This window comes from Sinocyclocheilus rhinocerous, unplaced genomic scaffold (assembly GCF_001515625.1).
Source record: "Sinocyclocheilus rhinocerous isolate Xijiao unplaced genomic scaffold, SAMN03320098_v1.1 scaffold111, whole genome shotgun sequence".
In the NCBI taxonomy this organism is placed as follows: Eukaryota; Metazoa; Chordata; class Actinopteri; order Cypriniformes; family Cyprinidae; genus Sinocyclocheilus; species Sinocyclocheilus rhinocerous.
In genome coordinates this window covers 2,273,378-2,289,037 of record NW_015642811.1, presented here as the reverse complement: position 1 = coordinate 2,289,037, position 15,660 = coordinate 2,273,378, and the positions used below count along the sequence as shown (strand labels likewise).

Below are 15,660 nucleotides of genomic sequence, written 5' to 3'. Positions count from 1 at the left end.
TTTCCATAGTAGTTTCACACAGCATCACAGAAAATGTATCCTTTAAGTATTCTCAGGAATACACTTCAAAACTTACATTTTCTCTGGAGATGGTGTAATTTTTAAATTCCTGGAACTTTTTGAATAAAAGTCAAATGTAAATCTATTTTATAATCTGAATAACTTGGAGAACTGATGTTACAATATTAGTGTATAAAACTCGACCTTACCAATGTGCTCTCTCTCCTTGCAGTCGCGTTCAATGTCAGCCTGCGGCCTCCTGAAACCGTCTTCAAAATCATCTTCTGGCTTGGTTACTTCAACAGCTGCCTGAATCCCATCATCTATCCCTGCTACAGCCGGGAGTTCAAGCTAGCTTTCATCCGCATCCTGAAATGCAGATGTCACCGCAGGAGACGGCCAGGTTGGAGAGCGTACAACTACCAGGGCGCGCACATCAACTCCTTCTACTCACGGCAGGACTCAAAGGACTCTGTGAACTATGGTAGTTACCTAAATGGGAGCCAGAGAACCCTGTCCTCTGCCAGCCCCAGCCCTAGTTATCATACCAAAGGCCTGTCGCATTTCCAGGACGGACCCAGACATGCCCGGAGCAGGACACCTTCTGTGTTATCTGAGAGTACTTTGGATCATCATCTTGAGCCTGTGGAGGAAGATCCAACCCAGTCTGTAGGCAATCCAGATCAAGCTGCTTTCAGAAATTGGCCTCAAGAGCAACTGAAAGAATGAGGATGTCGAACTTTAAGTGGCAAAAGACTACTTTTGTTTTTTTCAGTCGCCTTTATTTTTATGGTCAAGAATAGTACGAAGAAATCATAGTTCTTTCTAAGCTATTTAAATCTAATATACAACCTAGCGTTAATGTACAGCATGGTGTGAATACTCTGGTATTCTTTAACAAACAGCATTAAAGCAATTGTGCTGAACATTTTTCATTCATTTCCAATACTACATAATTACTCAGTGATCTTCAAGTTGTATAGCTGTCTTTAAGATATACAGTACACTTAAATATTGTTCTTGCAAAAGAGCATTCTTTTTCATCATAGATGATTAACAAAAGGACATACAACTACATTTATGAGCAAAGGGAAGCTAATAAATTTGGCTACATGGGTTATAAGCTTCTACTGGAATGAGAAAACGGTTCCCACATCTCAAGAATCTCAGAGGATTATTTATTTATCATCAACAGATGCATTTCAGAGGCTCTTCACTGGGTATCGACAATGCATTGTACCTTTTATTTACATTAATTTTTTATAAGCACCCATGTTCAAGAAAGGGCTTCTATTATTTTTTGTTACAAAGAATCCAGGCTACTCAATGAAACCCCTTAGGAAAAGGTAAGAACCAGAGATCAGTTATCAGCACTGCCTTGAACATTTTGCATAAGGAATGTAAAACAAGACTGCAAAAATACACATTTATACAACAGTCTTTGAACAGAATCAACCTTTGACATTCTCAAGCTGCAATACAAGAAGCATCTGAATAGTGTAATTAGAAATATCATGATCCGTTTACTGTCCAAATCACTTAAACACTAAATCCAAAGCAGAAGTGTAAATGTCTCCTAAGTAAAAAATAAATAAACTACACTTAAGATTTAGTAACTGCAACTCAACATAAAAAGGCAAACAGAATATGAAAGAAAAATATTCATAAATTGAATTGAATACACTTCCCATCCCCACCAGCAAAAGATCAGTTAATAGTATGCTGACATAAAAAATAAAAAAAAGAACGTGGCTCTGTTTTTATACACTGTACAGTTTCGTAAATATAATATTCCTCTGATTAAACCCTTCCATCTACAAATCTGAAGGCCTTTAATTTCCTAGTGTTTCCCCCACAGCATCCTGCGAAAGGTCAGATCCCAGGTCAGTTTTGTTCTCGTCTGTCTCTTCTGATGAAGATTTGAATTTGATAAAGTTTCTGACCGTTGTTGCAGCATCTGAAATGAAATTATAGCATGAACAATTTAAGAGAGGATATTTAATATCAACATAATGATATGAAAGTTTAAAAAGAACTATCAAAAATACTCACTGTTTAAAAGGCTCCTTAAACAACAAACTTATTCTTGGTGGTGGAACCACTTTTGGTGGCTGTCCCCATGTGACTGGTATCCAATGATGACTTTTGGAGGGACACCTAATCTTTCCTTATACACACGCCTGTGAATAGACAAATAAATGCAAATTTACAGATATATTCAAGAAGTAACATTAGGTTCAGGGTTAAGTATGCTCTGTGCCTGCTGAAAATTCAGTGTTAAGGCACAATGCCGCATAATGGCCAGAATAAATTATGCCTGCGCAGACCTATCTCAGCCCCTAGTATCAACATATAAAGTTGTAATTGCTGTGCAAATGCATGTATTCCACCCCTCTGAGCAGCATTAAACAATCTGGGTAAATAAATGCCACTTCAGAAGCCCTTCTGTGCCACCTTTGCAGTGTAAAGTTGGCAATAATCTACCTAGTGCTCTACCTAATAACCACAAATGAAAAGAAAGCGAAAATTAAAGTCACACTGAAACGCAAGTAGCAGCAGTATTTTTCCTTCTGTATCGTGATATACATCCAAGTGTTACAGATTATCGGAAAAGGAAAAAAGGTAGTGCTGGGACTTGGTTCTATGCATAGGTTTTGATTGAGATGTGGGTGTTGGGCAGATGAACACGAGCTTGAAGGGTTTAAGTGGACTGAATGATTTTTACCCTATGTGTATAACAGCATCTTTGTTCTCGTAGTCTGTCGTCCATATCGCTATTTTGTCGCCCTTTGTTCGGATGTTGACGACAGCACCACAGACATCATCACTGTGGTCATCAAACGCTTCTCCCACAAGGCACAAAAGCTGAAAAATGAAACCAGAATTGAGAGAGAGAGAGAACATCTAAGCCTTTATGATCCACAAACACAGTATAAATTTTGCAGCTAATGCAGTTAAACCGACTGGAGTATAGACTTACCGTCTCCAACCAGAAGCGGTCCAGGTCGGCTCTGCGCTGCTGTTTGGACAGGGTGATCAGCCAGCGGCCGCCCTGCTTGTTTCTCTCATCTTCCCACATGGGCTCAATGCCATCCTGCTCCAAAAAGAGCACACGGATCAATTTAGATGAATTCAAAATTATTTGCATCATGCTGTAATGCTATATCCTGGCTTACCTTGAAGAGGGAGTAGTCACATCCTGATATTAAGTTACTTGATAACTGAATGTGATTGTATAACCTGGGAAAGAACATCAAAACATCTGTTAGTGCCACAGTGTTGCTTACAACTCACAGTCTGTTTATTTAATCAGTGGTTGGTGAATCTATCATGCTGTCTGTGTTGTTTCAGTTCTCTCATTATTACTCACGCCCAGAAGTCTTCCACTGTGTCAAACTTTGAGATGAGACGGAGATTAGCTTGCCATGTTTTGCTTTTGTCATTTTTAAAGAACCAAAGAGCCCATCTGCCAAAAGAAAACAACCCTTGATAACTTTTTTCAGATACTTAGGGAAAACACCCACACCCACACACACACAAAACATGAAATGTGTGTGGCCTGGGTGGCTTTACCTGTTCTGCAGAGGATGTTTAATATAATCTTCAAGACTCACTATCTCTTGCTTATTTTCGTCGTTTTTTTCTTCTTCTGAATTTGTTGGATTTGTTGAAGTTTCCTACAAGGAAAGAACAGAACAATTTATTATATTTCCATTATTTTCATCTTAAGTTTTGCAAGCTGAATGTGACATTTCAAAGATAACGCCTTTTTTTTTAAGAGAAGAGGTTCTTGACATTTTGGACTCCAATGCCACTGACTGCAACAATATTCATTGGACCTTTTCAGCCGTTTGTGATCTACTATTATTAAAATTTAGGATTTAAAAAAATATTTGTACCCAAAATTTCTACTCAACGAAATACTTATAGCTTGGCGTTAACTTGAATTTCAGTATGAAATGCAAATGGAGTTATTGGAATTACTTTACATGACTTTTCCAAGTCTAGAAGTCACACTTTTAAAATGAGGAACCCTCAGTATATATTGTTTTGTCCTATTTGAAATCATTGGAAGTCATCTTGGAAGTTTGCTGAGGCCCCACTGTGTTAGAGTAAACATTATATATTGCCTCAGGACAATTCATAAAATAGTTAAGGCGCATTTATTACTTCAAGTTGCTATTACTTATACTAATGATAAACAATTTTAAATTTGCTTTGCTTATTCCAATACCTATCACCAGAACTATATAAAAACTATAAATAAATAAACAAACAAACAAACGCCACTATTTTGGTTCTTAAGATTGCAAACCTGGCAAAACCCTCTAAAAAAACCCAGGCACCTTTATTTAAGATATTGCTGCATACTCAAGGAACTTAAATATATATTTCAAGTCTTGTCTTATGACATGGTTACTGGAGGAATGGTGGATATTTATGAAAACTTTGGCAGGAACTTATGGATCCTTATGAAAGTTTCTCAGAAAACTGCCCTTTCTAAAAATGTACATAAAATTTCACCAAAGAAATTCTGAGGAAATGGTTCCCTTAAGTATCATTTTATTTTTACAGTGACAAACATGCATGTTTAGAAAGAAAAACATAATCTTGCAACCAAAGTAACTGTAAAATTCGACACAAGGTTTTATCACTAACAACTCCAAAACTTACTGTATTAACACTTGACCAAACTAAACATCTAACAATTCCACTTATATCCGCGTATACTTTTATCTTGTCAAAAGATCAAATAACTGATTTTGAGCTACAGTATGCGATGTGTCCATACAAAGACTAAAAACAATCACATCCATATTTTCAGTGACACACCAGCAAAACATGAGTCTACATTACAGAAACAGATAAGGTTTAACAAACATCTTCAACTTTAAAAGAAAACCTCAAATATGCTCACAGCCCTCCTCTTCAGATAAAAAAAACATAACATATTTAACACTTTTGCACAATATCTTTCAAACGCATATGTGCGACAGTCAGACACATGAGCTCACTTGACTGTCTGCTGTGATATATTACTCCACAGCAACAGTGATTCAGATTAGCTTCGATAAAATCCCTGAACAAAATGAAACACGTATTTAACATTAATAACTACCACTGGTGTCATCACAAAAAACTGTTTGTAAGAGCACTTATATTGACTCACCGGTTCAGCAGTCGCCATCTTCTACAAACGTGAAGGGTCTTTCCGTGTGAAAACACCATTTGATTGGCCAAACTCAACCGAGCACATGCACGCGTCTGGACAGCGGCCCCTAGAGGACACCGAGAGAAATGGACTCCCGCTGTAAAGGGATATGAATCATGTACTGTGTCACTTTATGATTCATTAATACTTCACTGCTCGAGTAAAACCTTTTAGGTGCTTTATGTATGCATATAGTATAATAAATGGATCATTCAAAATATTTGTCACTGTGTGTTTTTACATTTTCTATCACAGTGTAGAATGTATCAGGGAAAATAATATTTAAGAATCATAATTTTACCATTATGTGATCAACTGAATTGTTTGCAACACAGCTTTATATAAACCAAATAATTTACTTGGTCAATTTCTATGATTTGAAATGCACACATTCAAGTTTTATACATACAACAGAATATATCAAGCCATCAATATTTTGACTATTAAAAAGAGAGAGAGAAGGACAGCACGTTCTGTGTTTGGTAATCAAATTTATTCAGTGTGTAACGAACTCTACACACCAATAACCATTATCAGAACAGCCTCTAACACAACAGCCAGCACAGTTACTACTGAGACAAGGGTGTTAATGATTAGTATGTTTGTTTCATGGCAGGACAAGGCAGTTAGGACTCATGTTTGAACTTGAGGCTTAAAGCTGCAGGACGGTTCGGATACTGTGGAAGACACACAAAAGAAAGTTTGCATTTAGACACCAATTTGTTCCCCCTATAGCATTAATATGACATTGCAGATAGCACCAGATAAAAACAGGCATGCTATAAGGTATGTACCTCTTCCCAGCATGCATCAGGTCAAAGGCCTCATTGATCTGTGCAAAGGGCAATGTGTGAGTAACAAACTCATCCACCATCAGCTTCTTATTCATGTAGTCATTCACTAGCTTAGGGACACTCTCCACACTCTTCCAACCTGAAAGACAGAGAATCCTTCTCTTATGAAGTGAATTGCATAATTGATATGCTATATGTAATATGTAAATGTAAATGGTAACATTATATTATAAAAGTGTAATAATAATAATAATAATAATAAATAAAATAAAACATTAAGAAAAAACAACTAAATAATAATTATATATACTAAAATGTATATATTATCAAATATAAAAATAATAAATTGAAAAACAAATCAATAAATACATCATTAAAAATACAAATAATAAAAGTGATATTATTATTATTATTATTATAAAAAACTAAAATACAAAAATAATATAAAAGCAATGAAAAATAAAATAAAATAAAATCCCCACCACCAAAAGCGGTGCCTTTCCATGTGCGTCCTGTGACCAGCTGAAAGGGACGAGTGGAGATTTCTTGCCCTGCTCCTGCCACACCAATGATGACACTGGTTCCCCAGCCTTTGTGACAAGCCTCAAGAGCAGCTCTCTGAATTCAAACATGACAACAAGAAACATGGCAACAATAATGTTCATCCTGAACCTAAAGCTGTATAAAACCATAGGGCAATTATGCACTTCGCATTAGTACAAATAGTGATGATTACCAGGTTACCATGGAAGCAAATATTCTGAGGAACACTGCCGACTTCAACTAAGCAGTACACAGCTGGGTGGCTGTATTTGCCAGCTTTTGTTCATCCTTAACTAAATGGCTGATGTTTCTGCAGCTCACCATAATGCCAACATTGCCAATGCATTCGAAGGAGTAGTCAACTCCTCCATCTGTCAGCTCCACCAGCACTTCCTGAATGGGCTTGCTGTGGTCCTTGGGGTTCACAAACTCAGTGGCTCCAAACTTCTTGGCAATTCCAAACTTGTCTGGGTTGATGTCAATGCCAATGATCCTGGTGGCGCCAACTGACTTGCAGCCCATTATGACTGCAAGCCCCACTGCTCCCAAACCGAACACAGCACATGTAGCGCCGGCCTCAACCTGGCAGGGTGAATAAGTTCATAAGACATTGAGGCAGCAAAATGTAAAGAAATGCACATTAATCAATCAAAACAGACCTTAGCAGTATTGATAGCAGCTCCATATCCAGTGGAGATGCCACAGCCCAGCAGACACACTTTGTCCAGGGGGGCATTTTCATCCACTTTGGCCAGAGAGATTTCAGCCACCACGGTGTATTCAGAGAAGGTGCTAGTACCCATGAAGTGGAAAAGCTGTTTTCCTTTACATGTGAACCTGGAGGTCTTATCAGGCATCAGACCCTGACCTTGGGTCACCCTAAAAAAAATGACATTACAACTAAGTATCTACAGACTAAACTATCTCAGTTAGCATGAACGATAAAAAGGCCTATGCTACCGTTCAAAAGTTTGGGGTTGGACTCTTCTGCTCACCAAGGCTGCATTTATTTGATCAAAAATACAGTAAAAAAAATACAATGCTGATTTGTTGGAAATGTTGAAAACAGTTGTGCTGTGTAATATTTTTGTGGAAACCTTGATATTTTTTTTAGGATTATTTGATGAATAAAAAAGTTCAAAAGAACAGCATTGCTTAAAATAACTTAAATAGTTAAAATTGAGCTAACTTAAATTTTTTTTTTTTTTTAAGTCTTATGTTTTTTTGTGATTTATTTTTTTTTTGTTCAATTTAATGTGTCCTTGCTGAATAAATGAATATTTATTGAACTCTTACTGACCCCAACTTTTAAACAGTAGTGTATTTTCACGAAGGAAAATGATAATGAAATGATATTCATTATTACCTGATTTTCTGACACAGGTTGGTTTTAGGATTTTTACAAAACTTGCACTCTCCACATTGGGGTACATACAGCAGAATAACAGTATCGCCTTCACAAAAAGTAAAAGAACTTCAGGATTTCTGCATAACTCCAAAAACAGCTCACATTTTACACGTTAAATGTCATTCACATGAGGGTAAATAGTCTATTTTGACATGCCTGGTTTGAATTTGGTGACCCCTTCGCCAACACTCTCAACAGTGCCTGCCCCCTCGTGACCCAGGATGACAGGAAACAAGCCCTCAGGGTCACTTCCACTCAGAGTGTAGGCGTCAGTGTGACACACACCTGTAGCATGAATCTAAAACATACAACCACATAAGACGTCTCACGATTACAGATTTTGAACAGCTATGCATTTTTTATATAAATGACTTGATTGCTTCATTATTTTAATAAAGAACACAAACACTCTTCTGCGTAATCATGCTCAAGACAAGACAGCAGGGTCAAAACTGAACATCGGTGCACCTGCCCGGTGTAAATCTGTCACAAAACATGGTGCTTTGAAAGGGTGCTGCTGCAAGCCGGTTTGTTACAACTTTAGTAGAGCCAGTGCAATTAGAAAGTGAAATTGTGATGCTATCAGTTATGAAAATATCTCATAATCCTCTGATATGTCAGATTAAAATGTTAAAAGCAAAGGCTTTATAAAGCACCAAGGTATTTGTGTCATCTACACTCTATGCACATCTTTTGTCAAGAGGTGCAATGTTCAGATTAATGGTTTACCTTCACTCGAACTTCATGGGCCTTAGGTGGAGCTACTTTCACTTCCTCAATGGAAAGAGGCTTACCAGCCTCCCAGGCCACTGCTGCCTTGCATTTGATCACCTGAGGATGAATTGAGAAGATATCAGTTCATAATTTTAGAAGTAAAGTTTTGCTAAGTCCTTTTCCCAATAAAATGAAGGTTATGTAAACTACTGCTCTGGATGATTTTATACAGATACAGTGCCGTTCGAGAAGCAGTTAGACGCACAAAACCATGTGATTTTTAATACAGTTAATGTACAGTATAGGAAAACCGGCCCAATATACGGTCAATCTCTATTTACATGTTGTAATAAATCTATGCTTAATGCCCGTTGAATGCAAAAATAAAGAGATTAGACTAACATGTTTCTGATCTTTCATGCATCCATTGCACATTTCTGCGTACAGAAAACAGGTCAAAGCAGCACAATGGATCTGTGTATGCCTAGCTAGATCTGCACTCCTGTCATGCACATTCACAAGTGCTACTATATACTTGAAAACGTTTTTGATTGAACGTCTTGACACGCAAGGTTTTTCCACAAATATTGCAAAATTACGTACATTAAACGCGCCCAAATGCACACTGTAAATACTTTACGTAGTTCAAAGGGTGAGAGGAGAGCAAATTTCGCTGCAAACCTACTTTCCCAGTTGTGTCCATGCTTTTCTTCCACCACCACGAGAGGAAGGGAAGGAGGGGTGTGGCAAACTGAAGAACTCTTTCTTCAACCAATGAGAGACCACGATGTGGCTACGCTCGAGCAAAGTACGTTGTTTTTCTCAGCGCAACCAGCGCTTTTGCATTTTATTGGTCTGTTGCTAAACGATTTATCCGATGAATTGTTAAATAATAAATCAAAGAGCAGGTTTCCCTACAACTAGAAATAGGCTGTCAAAGCATGATGCATGTACACTGTAAATATGTAATTAGTTATATGGATTACTATATACAAAGACATTATGCTAAAACTTTTTTTATTTATTTTTTTCTCGTAAAAAGAAGGTACGATTCGCCTTATTAAAGGGAGATTGCAAGAACGTCTTCTCACAAAATATAACTGGACAGTGGGCAGTGGCTGGAAATTGAACTTTATGTTATGTAGCTTTTCATTGTCCACAATCCACATGCATAACTATCAGCATAGTTTAAACTTGCAGTAGTTCAAATAGGTTGGTGTATTTGTATTACATATAAAAAAATCACAAAATCAGTTAGGAACTGTGGAATATACAGTTACCAAAATGCCATTCCGTAATATATGAAATCCTGTCACTTATTTTTACATCAGACTTGGAAATCCTATTTATCATATATATATATAGTTATTTTAAGCTGTAATCAGTGACATAGCATTGTTTTTCCAAGAATAGTCAAGGCAATTTCCCAATGCCGTCTGTTTCCACACTGAAGATCTGGAAAAACCCTGACTAAACATTTTGTCCAGCTGTTGATAACACTACACATTGCTTTTTATAAACGGTCTCTGACAGCTTTGCAGAATCAGGAATCTCCCCCATTCAAAAAAGCTGTAACAACCCAGTATCTACACTTGAGCAATAACAGATTCTTTTGGAATTTGTGAACAAACATGTTGGTAAATCACAGTAGAATTAGTAAAAACAAGGTGACCAAGTTAAAAGTACAGTAAATATACCATCGATTTTATTTTGGAAGTCCATGGTGGCATCTGGAGTTCAAATGAAACAAATTGCTATTCTGTAAATGCAAATATTCATTATAATCCAACAATGAAAATATTTTTTTACATTATTATCTGTGGATTTGGTTTGACCATTTTGTCACACTACATAACCTTGATGTTATTCAAGTCTACACTGGTCCAGCCATCAGTGGATGCTAACCAACCAGTCAAGGTTGGGGAGACACTCGCCCTCTTTGTACACAGGCATGTGGTAACTTAAAACATCAGCCCTATCAGTATACCAAAAAAAAAAAATCTACTGCAGAAAAATACACATATGGTACAAAACCAAGTAAAAAGTTCAGCTGTACAAAAGAGGCATCAGTTAACGGTCTAAAGACTAGGCCCCAAATGCTGCTTCTGGCTTCTCACTGGAAGTCTCCCCAGCAGATGAAAGGACACATCCCATACTGAGAGACCTTCATCATCTTCCACCTGCAAAGCAAGTAGGAAAAATGTGACGTGTTTCTCCTACTACAATGAAGATGTTTTAATTGAATGAAAAAAGCAGATCAGATATAATGTACTGTTCACATATAATACACTGCTATTCAATGTAGATGATTATATGTAAATGATTCTATGCAAATGCAGCATTGGTGATCATAAGTGATGTCTTTCAAAAAGATCCCAACTTGTTAACATTAATGTATATTCAAAATGCCTTTTTGTATATTCCTCCATTAAACTGAATTCAGTACTTACATCCAATTTCATAATTATTTTCTGATGATCAATATAACTAATTACCTCTGAATCCACGTCCACCGCCTCCACCTCTGCCTCCTCTGAATCCTCCCCCACCTCCTCCTCCACGTCCGCCAAATCCTCCACGTCCACCAAATCCTCCACGTCCACCAAATCCTCCACGACCACCAAATCCTCCACGACCACCACCATTGCCACCACGACCTCCACGGAAGCCACCTGCAAATACATCATTCACTTTAGGGTTTATACCTTCAAAGGTAAACCACAATGTTTAAGTTATATAGCGGTTAAAACCAGAGATAATGATCAAACGGAATCAATCAGCATATGTATGCCATTTTCTTGTGTGATCTTACCTCCTCTCCCACCTCTTCCTCCACGGGGCGGCCCCTTCTCACCTGGAGGCCTAGGGAGGAATCTCTGGAGGGGCAGCAGCTTCATAGGGTCAATGTAGAACTGATGCAAGAGGAGAGAAAGAGAAAAGCCAATTAAAAATATCTGCATAATACTGTAAGTCACATCCTAGTGTACTGATAAGAGTCAGAACAGCCAAAGGAAGCTGCAAAAATAGCTTGAAGGCTCTTAAGAATCCCTTTGATTTTCCGAAGCAATATCTGCTACTAAATTATGAATAATTTTAAAAAGAACACCCACTGATCATTGTCTAATATTGGAAATAACACTGATAAGAGGTGGGGTGTTCTTTAAAAAATATAACTGCTTAAAGTAAGACTTTTTTTTTTTTTTTTAAATATACATAATTACTATAAATGCTGTTACAATATTAACAGGGACAAGAAGTATTCACTTTACATTATACATTCCTACATATTTAATAAAAACAAATAAAAAATAAAGTTAACAGACATGCTATGCTTCAACTACCCACCTACTACTAAATAAAATGATCAGCAAACAAGGTTCAAACCAACACTACACATCTAGGAAACCAAAAAGACTGAACTTACCTTCTGTAACTTCTTGAAGGAGGATGCCTTCATATTTTCAGAAAGTTTGACTGAAAAATACTGAGGAATTTAAGGACTTATTTACATATTTAATGAAATTTAATTCATCAACCCTGCAAATTAACGATTTATTATTATATTATTATTCATCTAAACATTTAAAAACATTTGCATTCATTTTGAAATATTAATAAGTTGTGTATACAATTTTGCACTTTTAAAAATCCTTAAAGATTTTACAGCAAAAAGATGTGCACAACAACCTGAAAGTAGACATTAGAAATAGCTTGCTAAAAATATGAACTATAATTCAGAGGGCATGTATTATTGTGTTCAACAGTTTTTTTTCCCAGCAACGTTTTGATCATGCTGATAATTTAGAGGCCTTTGAAATTCGTCAAAAACGGGTTTAATAGTGTTAATTATACAAGAACCCTTAACTGGACGTCAGTATGAAGTTTTGTAGTCTTTGTAAGATCTGACAGCACAGTCAAGATCCCATGCAATAACATGTAAGGATACAAAATCACGAAGCTGCCCAAAGATCTCGTCCACTTTTCCAATTTGCTCCTTGTTTTCCAGGTATACAGGAGCGTTGAAGTAGGGGACTTTATTGTCATCCGTCACACATTTACAGACAATATCATCCTCACAGGGGTGCATGAACTCTCCCACAGCTGAGACACGAAAAACATGAATACCAATTATAACCTGACATGCAGTCTTGCAGTGCAACCGCAATCTTTAGAACGTAAATTAAATAGAAAGAGGAGCATGAAAGAAAACAAAGGCACCTTACCGACAACATATTCTGGTGGGCCAAAGTCTTGATATCTGTTAAATCCACCTCTGCCACCTCGACCCCCTCCAAATCCGCCTCCACGACCACCACCTCTGTTAAAACCACCGCCACGACCCCCTCCTCGACCACCACCCCCGCGGAATGACATGACAGAGAACCTGTAAAAACCATAGACTGCATAAAAACGGGTAAAAACACAAGAAACCAATCTCTGGCTAATTAGGACAACATAAAGCTCAACGACGAGAAATCAAAATGAAGTTTGATCATCGTGAGCGAAATTAACCCTGAAAGAAAAGGCTGCATCTCCAGGTTTAATGCAAATAGTTTTAGGATTAAAAAAAAAAAAACTTCCTTATAATAAACCATAATCGTAAACATTAAAGAAAGAAATAACAGCCCTGGTAGTGGAGTACTGTCGAGTCGAGCATGGTTAACTAACGTTAAGGAGGTTAGCCTTTTAGCATATCTAATACTCCTGCGTGCAAAAAATATAGGCAAATAATACCAATACCATGTTAAAGTATTCTACTCAAACATATGTTACTGTGAAACTCGAACTAAAAAGCGAAAAGCACAATTTACCTTTAAATATGGTTAGCTGGACTATCAATGAGCACGCTGTTGACTCTGGAAACACATGTGCCTGTACTGCCTGCCGTAAATGAACACCGGCTCACAGACTGTCGTAAACACGGAAGTCAATACCATGTTTGGGCGATAGAGGCATAGCAGGAGGGGCCAGCTGTTTTTATAGTCTATGGGGGCCAGTTGTTCAAAAAATTTAATCTGGATCAGAATTATATGGATTTGGAAACCCCACGTTTTGCTATCCAGGATCATGTCACCCATTTTACTCTTGTGCCGGTTTTTCAAAGCAAAATTGGATTGGATAACCCTGATCCAGATAGGCTACACACTTTTTCAGATTTCCAAATCTATTTTTATCAAAAGTAGGCTATCCCAATCTTACTAAAAATGTTTTGAACAACACAAACTGAGGATTTAATCCAGATCAAAACCAAGATTGGATTTTGTGATCTAACCCGAATTCAGAATCCTTTTTTTCTTTTGAACAACCCATTTTCAAGATTTGATCCAATCCGATGGCCAAAATCCGATCAGATTACTTTTGGACAACTGGCCCCCAATTGTCGTAGAGAGAATATATTAAAATAAATAGAGAATGTATATTAAAATAAATATTTTAACGCTATTATACCTTTTTTAAATAAACTGTAGCATTCTCGAGACAATAACGAAGCATTTTGCAGTGTTTAAGGCTGTTGTCGGCCACATCCACGTCGTAACAAACACCCCGATTTATTCAGAGCACCACACTTGAAATCTTCTGCCCCTCTTTCCCCAGTACTCCCCTCACACATACCCAGGGGACGGGGCTTGTCCCAACTCACACAGAACATTTAATAACAACAGAATAAAGTAAGTGCAACATTAACATTAGCACATTCCTTTAACAACAGTAACCTTTTGAACATGCTACAATATATTTGAATCATTTAGCTTAATGTATGTTAAATTAAATATTTTTTAGTTGAGGTTTTAGTACGTTTTTGTTATTCGTTGTTACTAATTTCACATAATATGTTTCATTTTACAAGAGATTTTCCCTTAAAAAGAAAACATACACACACACACACACACACACACACAAATCATTGCCATATGTAAATTAAAGATTTTTTTTTTTTGAAAATGTCTTCACAGATTTTGAAGAAAGTCTAGAGTCTAAATGACCTGTCACCCATGTAAGCAATATGAATGCATGCACTGAGGAAACAGCAGAGGTCACTCTTGACACATGATGAGCTGAGCGGCGTAGATTACAGAACCTCTGGAGGGGTTAAAGGTTTCTATTTCAAATAATATTTCTAGTCATCAACAAATCCTGATTTTTTTTTAAATAAACAAATAAAATAAAAATAAAAAATCACGGTTTCCACAAAAATATTAAGCAACACAATTGTTTTCAACACTAATCATATAACCAGCACCAAATCATCATACAGGTATTATAATTATTTCATGATTTCATGTGACAATGAAGTCTGGAGTGTGGCTGCTAAAAATTCATAAATTACATTTTTAAAAAGAAAATTTGCTCAAGATCCTTTTTACTGCACAGTACGCAACTTGGCCAACTATAAATGAAACCCAATGTCATTGACTCCTTTTTTTCCCCTCCCTTGGGCTTCTGTGCACAAATAGGCCTCCTACCGTCATTACCTGTGGATATACGTGTGGAGACAAAAGAAGACAGAAGAATGTAACTGAATGAAATTACTTATGTGGGTGAGGGCTCGCATCCAATCTGTGTTCAGGATGACACTGAATGCAAAGCACAGATCCAAGCCAACCCAAGACTGCATCATTATTCTGGCCATTGATTTTCCACTGGGCCTCCAAAGGGCCTTGTACTCTTTGAAACGAAGTATAAACAAAGTACCAGCATGATATAACAGCATTTTTATTCTGCTTCAGGAGGCAGCAAGTCCAATGGATTAGAGGTTTCACTCAAAGAAACGCAAGAGGTGTGCATGTGTGTGTCCATTTCAAATGGCACACTGTTCTCTCAGCCCGTGTGAATGACACTCGTTCTCTGATCAGGTTGAGTCAGTGCATTCTGAGTGGGAGAGGAGAACTGAGGGTTCAGGGACATCTGAAGACAGGTCATCTGATGCTTAGAGCCAGGCTGTGATGCATTCTGAGTTGGCATTTCACCTCTCGAGATGAGAGACGATA

At 37.3% G+C, this 15,660-nt stretch overlaps 4 protein-coding genes across 5 annotated transcripts in view; 1 reads left to right on the top strand and 3 right to left on the bottom strand.

Moving 5' to 3' along the window:
- The window catches only part of LOC107756509 (alpha-1A adrenergic receptor-like), a 5,045-nt gene extending 4,253 nt beyond the window's left edge, over positions 1 to 792 (top strand). Inside the window, exon 2 of the mRNA XM_016573671.1 lies at positions 233 to 792. Within this exon, the coding sequence (XP_016429157.1) occupies positions 233 to 729 (497 nt within the window). The 3' untranslated portion in view covers positions 730 to 792. The remainder of the gene's footprint in view (positions 1 to 232) is intronic.
- A 365-nt stretch (positions 793 to 1,157) lies between these two features.
- Positions 1,158 to 5,449, bottom strand: LOC107756511 (eukaryotic translation initiation factor 4E-1A-like). Its single transcript, XM_016573673.1, has 8 exons — positions 5,171 to 5,449; positions 3,574 to 3,677; positions 3,371 to 3,466; positions 3,177 to 3,240; positions 2,981 to 3,094; positions 2,726 to 2,865; positions 2,053 to 2,180; positions 1,158 to 1,957 (listed from the first exon to the last, which is right to left on the bottom strand). Exons 1-7 carry the CDS (start codon positions 5,186 to 5,188, stop codon positions 2,081 to 2,083), a joined length of 636 nt encoding a protein of 211 aa, XP_016429159.1. The 5' UTR covers positions 5,189 to 5,449; the 3' UTR covers positions 1,158 to 1,957; positions 2,053 to 2,080.
- A 234-nt stretch (positions 5,450 to 5,683) lies between these two features.
- On the bottom strand, positions 5,684 to 9,444 carry LOC107756510 (alcohol dehydrogenase class-3-like). Its single transcript, XM_016573672.1, has 9 exons — positions 9,357 to 9,444; positions 8,687 to 8,788; positions 8,114 to 8,255; positions 7,916 to 8,003; positions 7,209 to 7,428; positions 6,871 to 7,131; positions 6,489 to 6,624; positions 6,007 to 6,145; positions 5,684 to 5,889 (listed from the first exon to the last, which is right to left on the bottom strand). The coding sequence occupies exons 1-9, from the start codon at positions 9,372 to 9,374 to the stop codon at positions 5,865 to 5,867; spliced, it is 1,131 nt and encodes a 376-aa protein (XP_016429158.1). The 5' UTR covers positions 9,375 to 9,444; the 3' UTR covers positions 5,684 to 5,864.
- Positions 9,445 to 10,354: 910 nt separating this feature from the next.
- gar1 (GAR1 homolog, ribonucleoprotein) lies at positions 10,355 to 13,610 on the bottom strand. 2 transcript variants are annotated; one of them, XM_016573670.1, is made up of 8 exons: positions 13,483 to 13,610; positions 12,895 to 13,055; positions 12,618 to 12,772; positions 12,096 to 12,155; positions 11,484 to 11,583; positions 11,273 to 11,343; positions 11,167 to 11,236; positions 10,355 to 10,851 (listed from the first exon to the last, which is right to left on the bottom strand). In XM_016573670.1, the coding sequence occupies exons 2-8, from the start codon at positions 13,043 to 13,045 to the stop codon at positions 10,841 to 10,843; spliced, it is 618 nt and encodes a 205-aa protein (XP_016429156.1). In that variant the 5' UTR covers positions 13,046 to 13,055; positions 13,483 to 13,610; the 3' UTR covers positions 10,355 to 10,840. The 2 variants fall into 2 exon arrangements, with proteins under 2 accessions (XP_016429156.1, XP_016429155.1); XM_016573669.1 differs by having other exon boundaries at positions 11,167 to 11,343.
- Between the last annotated feature and the right edge of the window lie 2,050 nt (positions 13,611 to 15,660).

Excerpts from the sequence above, each read along its gene's own strand:
- LOC107756511 (XM_016573673.1), bottom strand. Across the intron at positions 2,866-2,980 it reads ACCGCTTCTGGTTGGAGACG|CTTTTGTGCCTTGTGGGAGA; the intron begins GTAAGTCTATAC and ends TTCATTTTTCAG. Across the intron at positions 2,181-2,725 it reads GATGCTGTTATACACATAGG|GCGTGTGTATAAGGAAAGAT; the intron begins GTAAAAATCATT and ends GTCTATTCACAG.
- LOC107756510 (XM_016573672.1), bottom strand. Across the intron at positions 7,132-7,208 it reads CTGCTATCAATACTGCTAAG|GTTGAGGCCGGCGCTACATG; the intron begins GTCTGTTTTGAT and ends TCACCCTGCCAG. Across the intron at positions 6,146-6,488 it reads GAAAGGCACCGCTTTTGGTG|GTTGGAAGAGTGTGGAGAGT; the intron begins GTGGGGATTTTA and ends TCTGTCTTTCAG.
- gar1 (XM_016573669.1), bottom strand. The coding sequence starts at position 13,045 with ATGTCATTCCGCGGGGGTGGTGGTCGAGGAGGGGGTCGTGGCGGTGGT. Across the intron at positions 12,773-12,894 it reads CCCACCAGAATATGTTGTCG|CTGTGGGAGAGTTCATGCAC; the intron begins GTAAGGTGCCTT and ends TTCGTGTCTCAG. Across the intron at positions 12,156-12,617 it reads TTGGGCAGCTTCGTGATTTT|TATTTTTCAGTCAAACTTTC; the intron begins GTATCCTTACAT and ends TAAATTCCTCAG.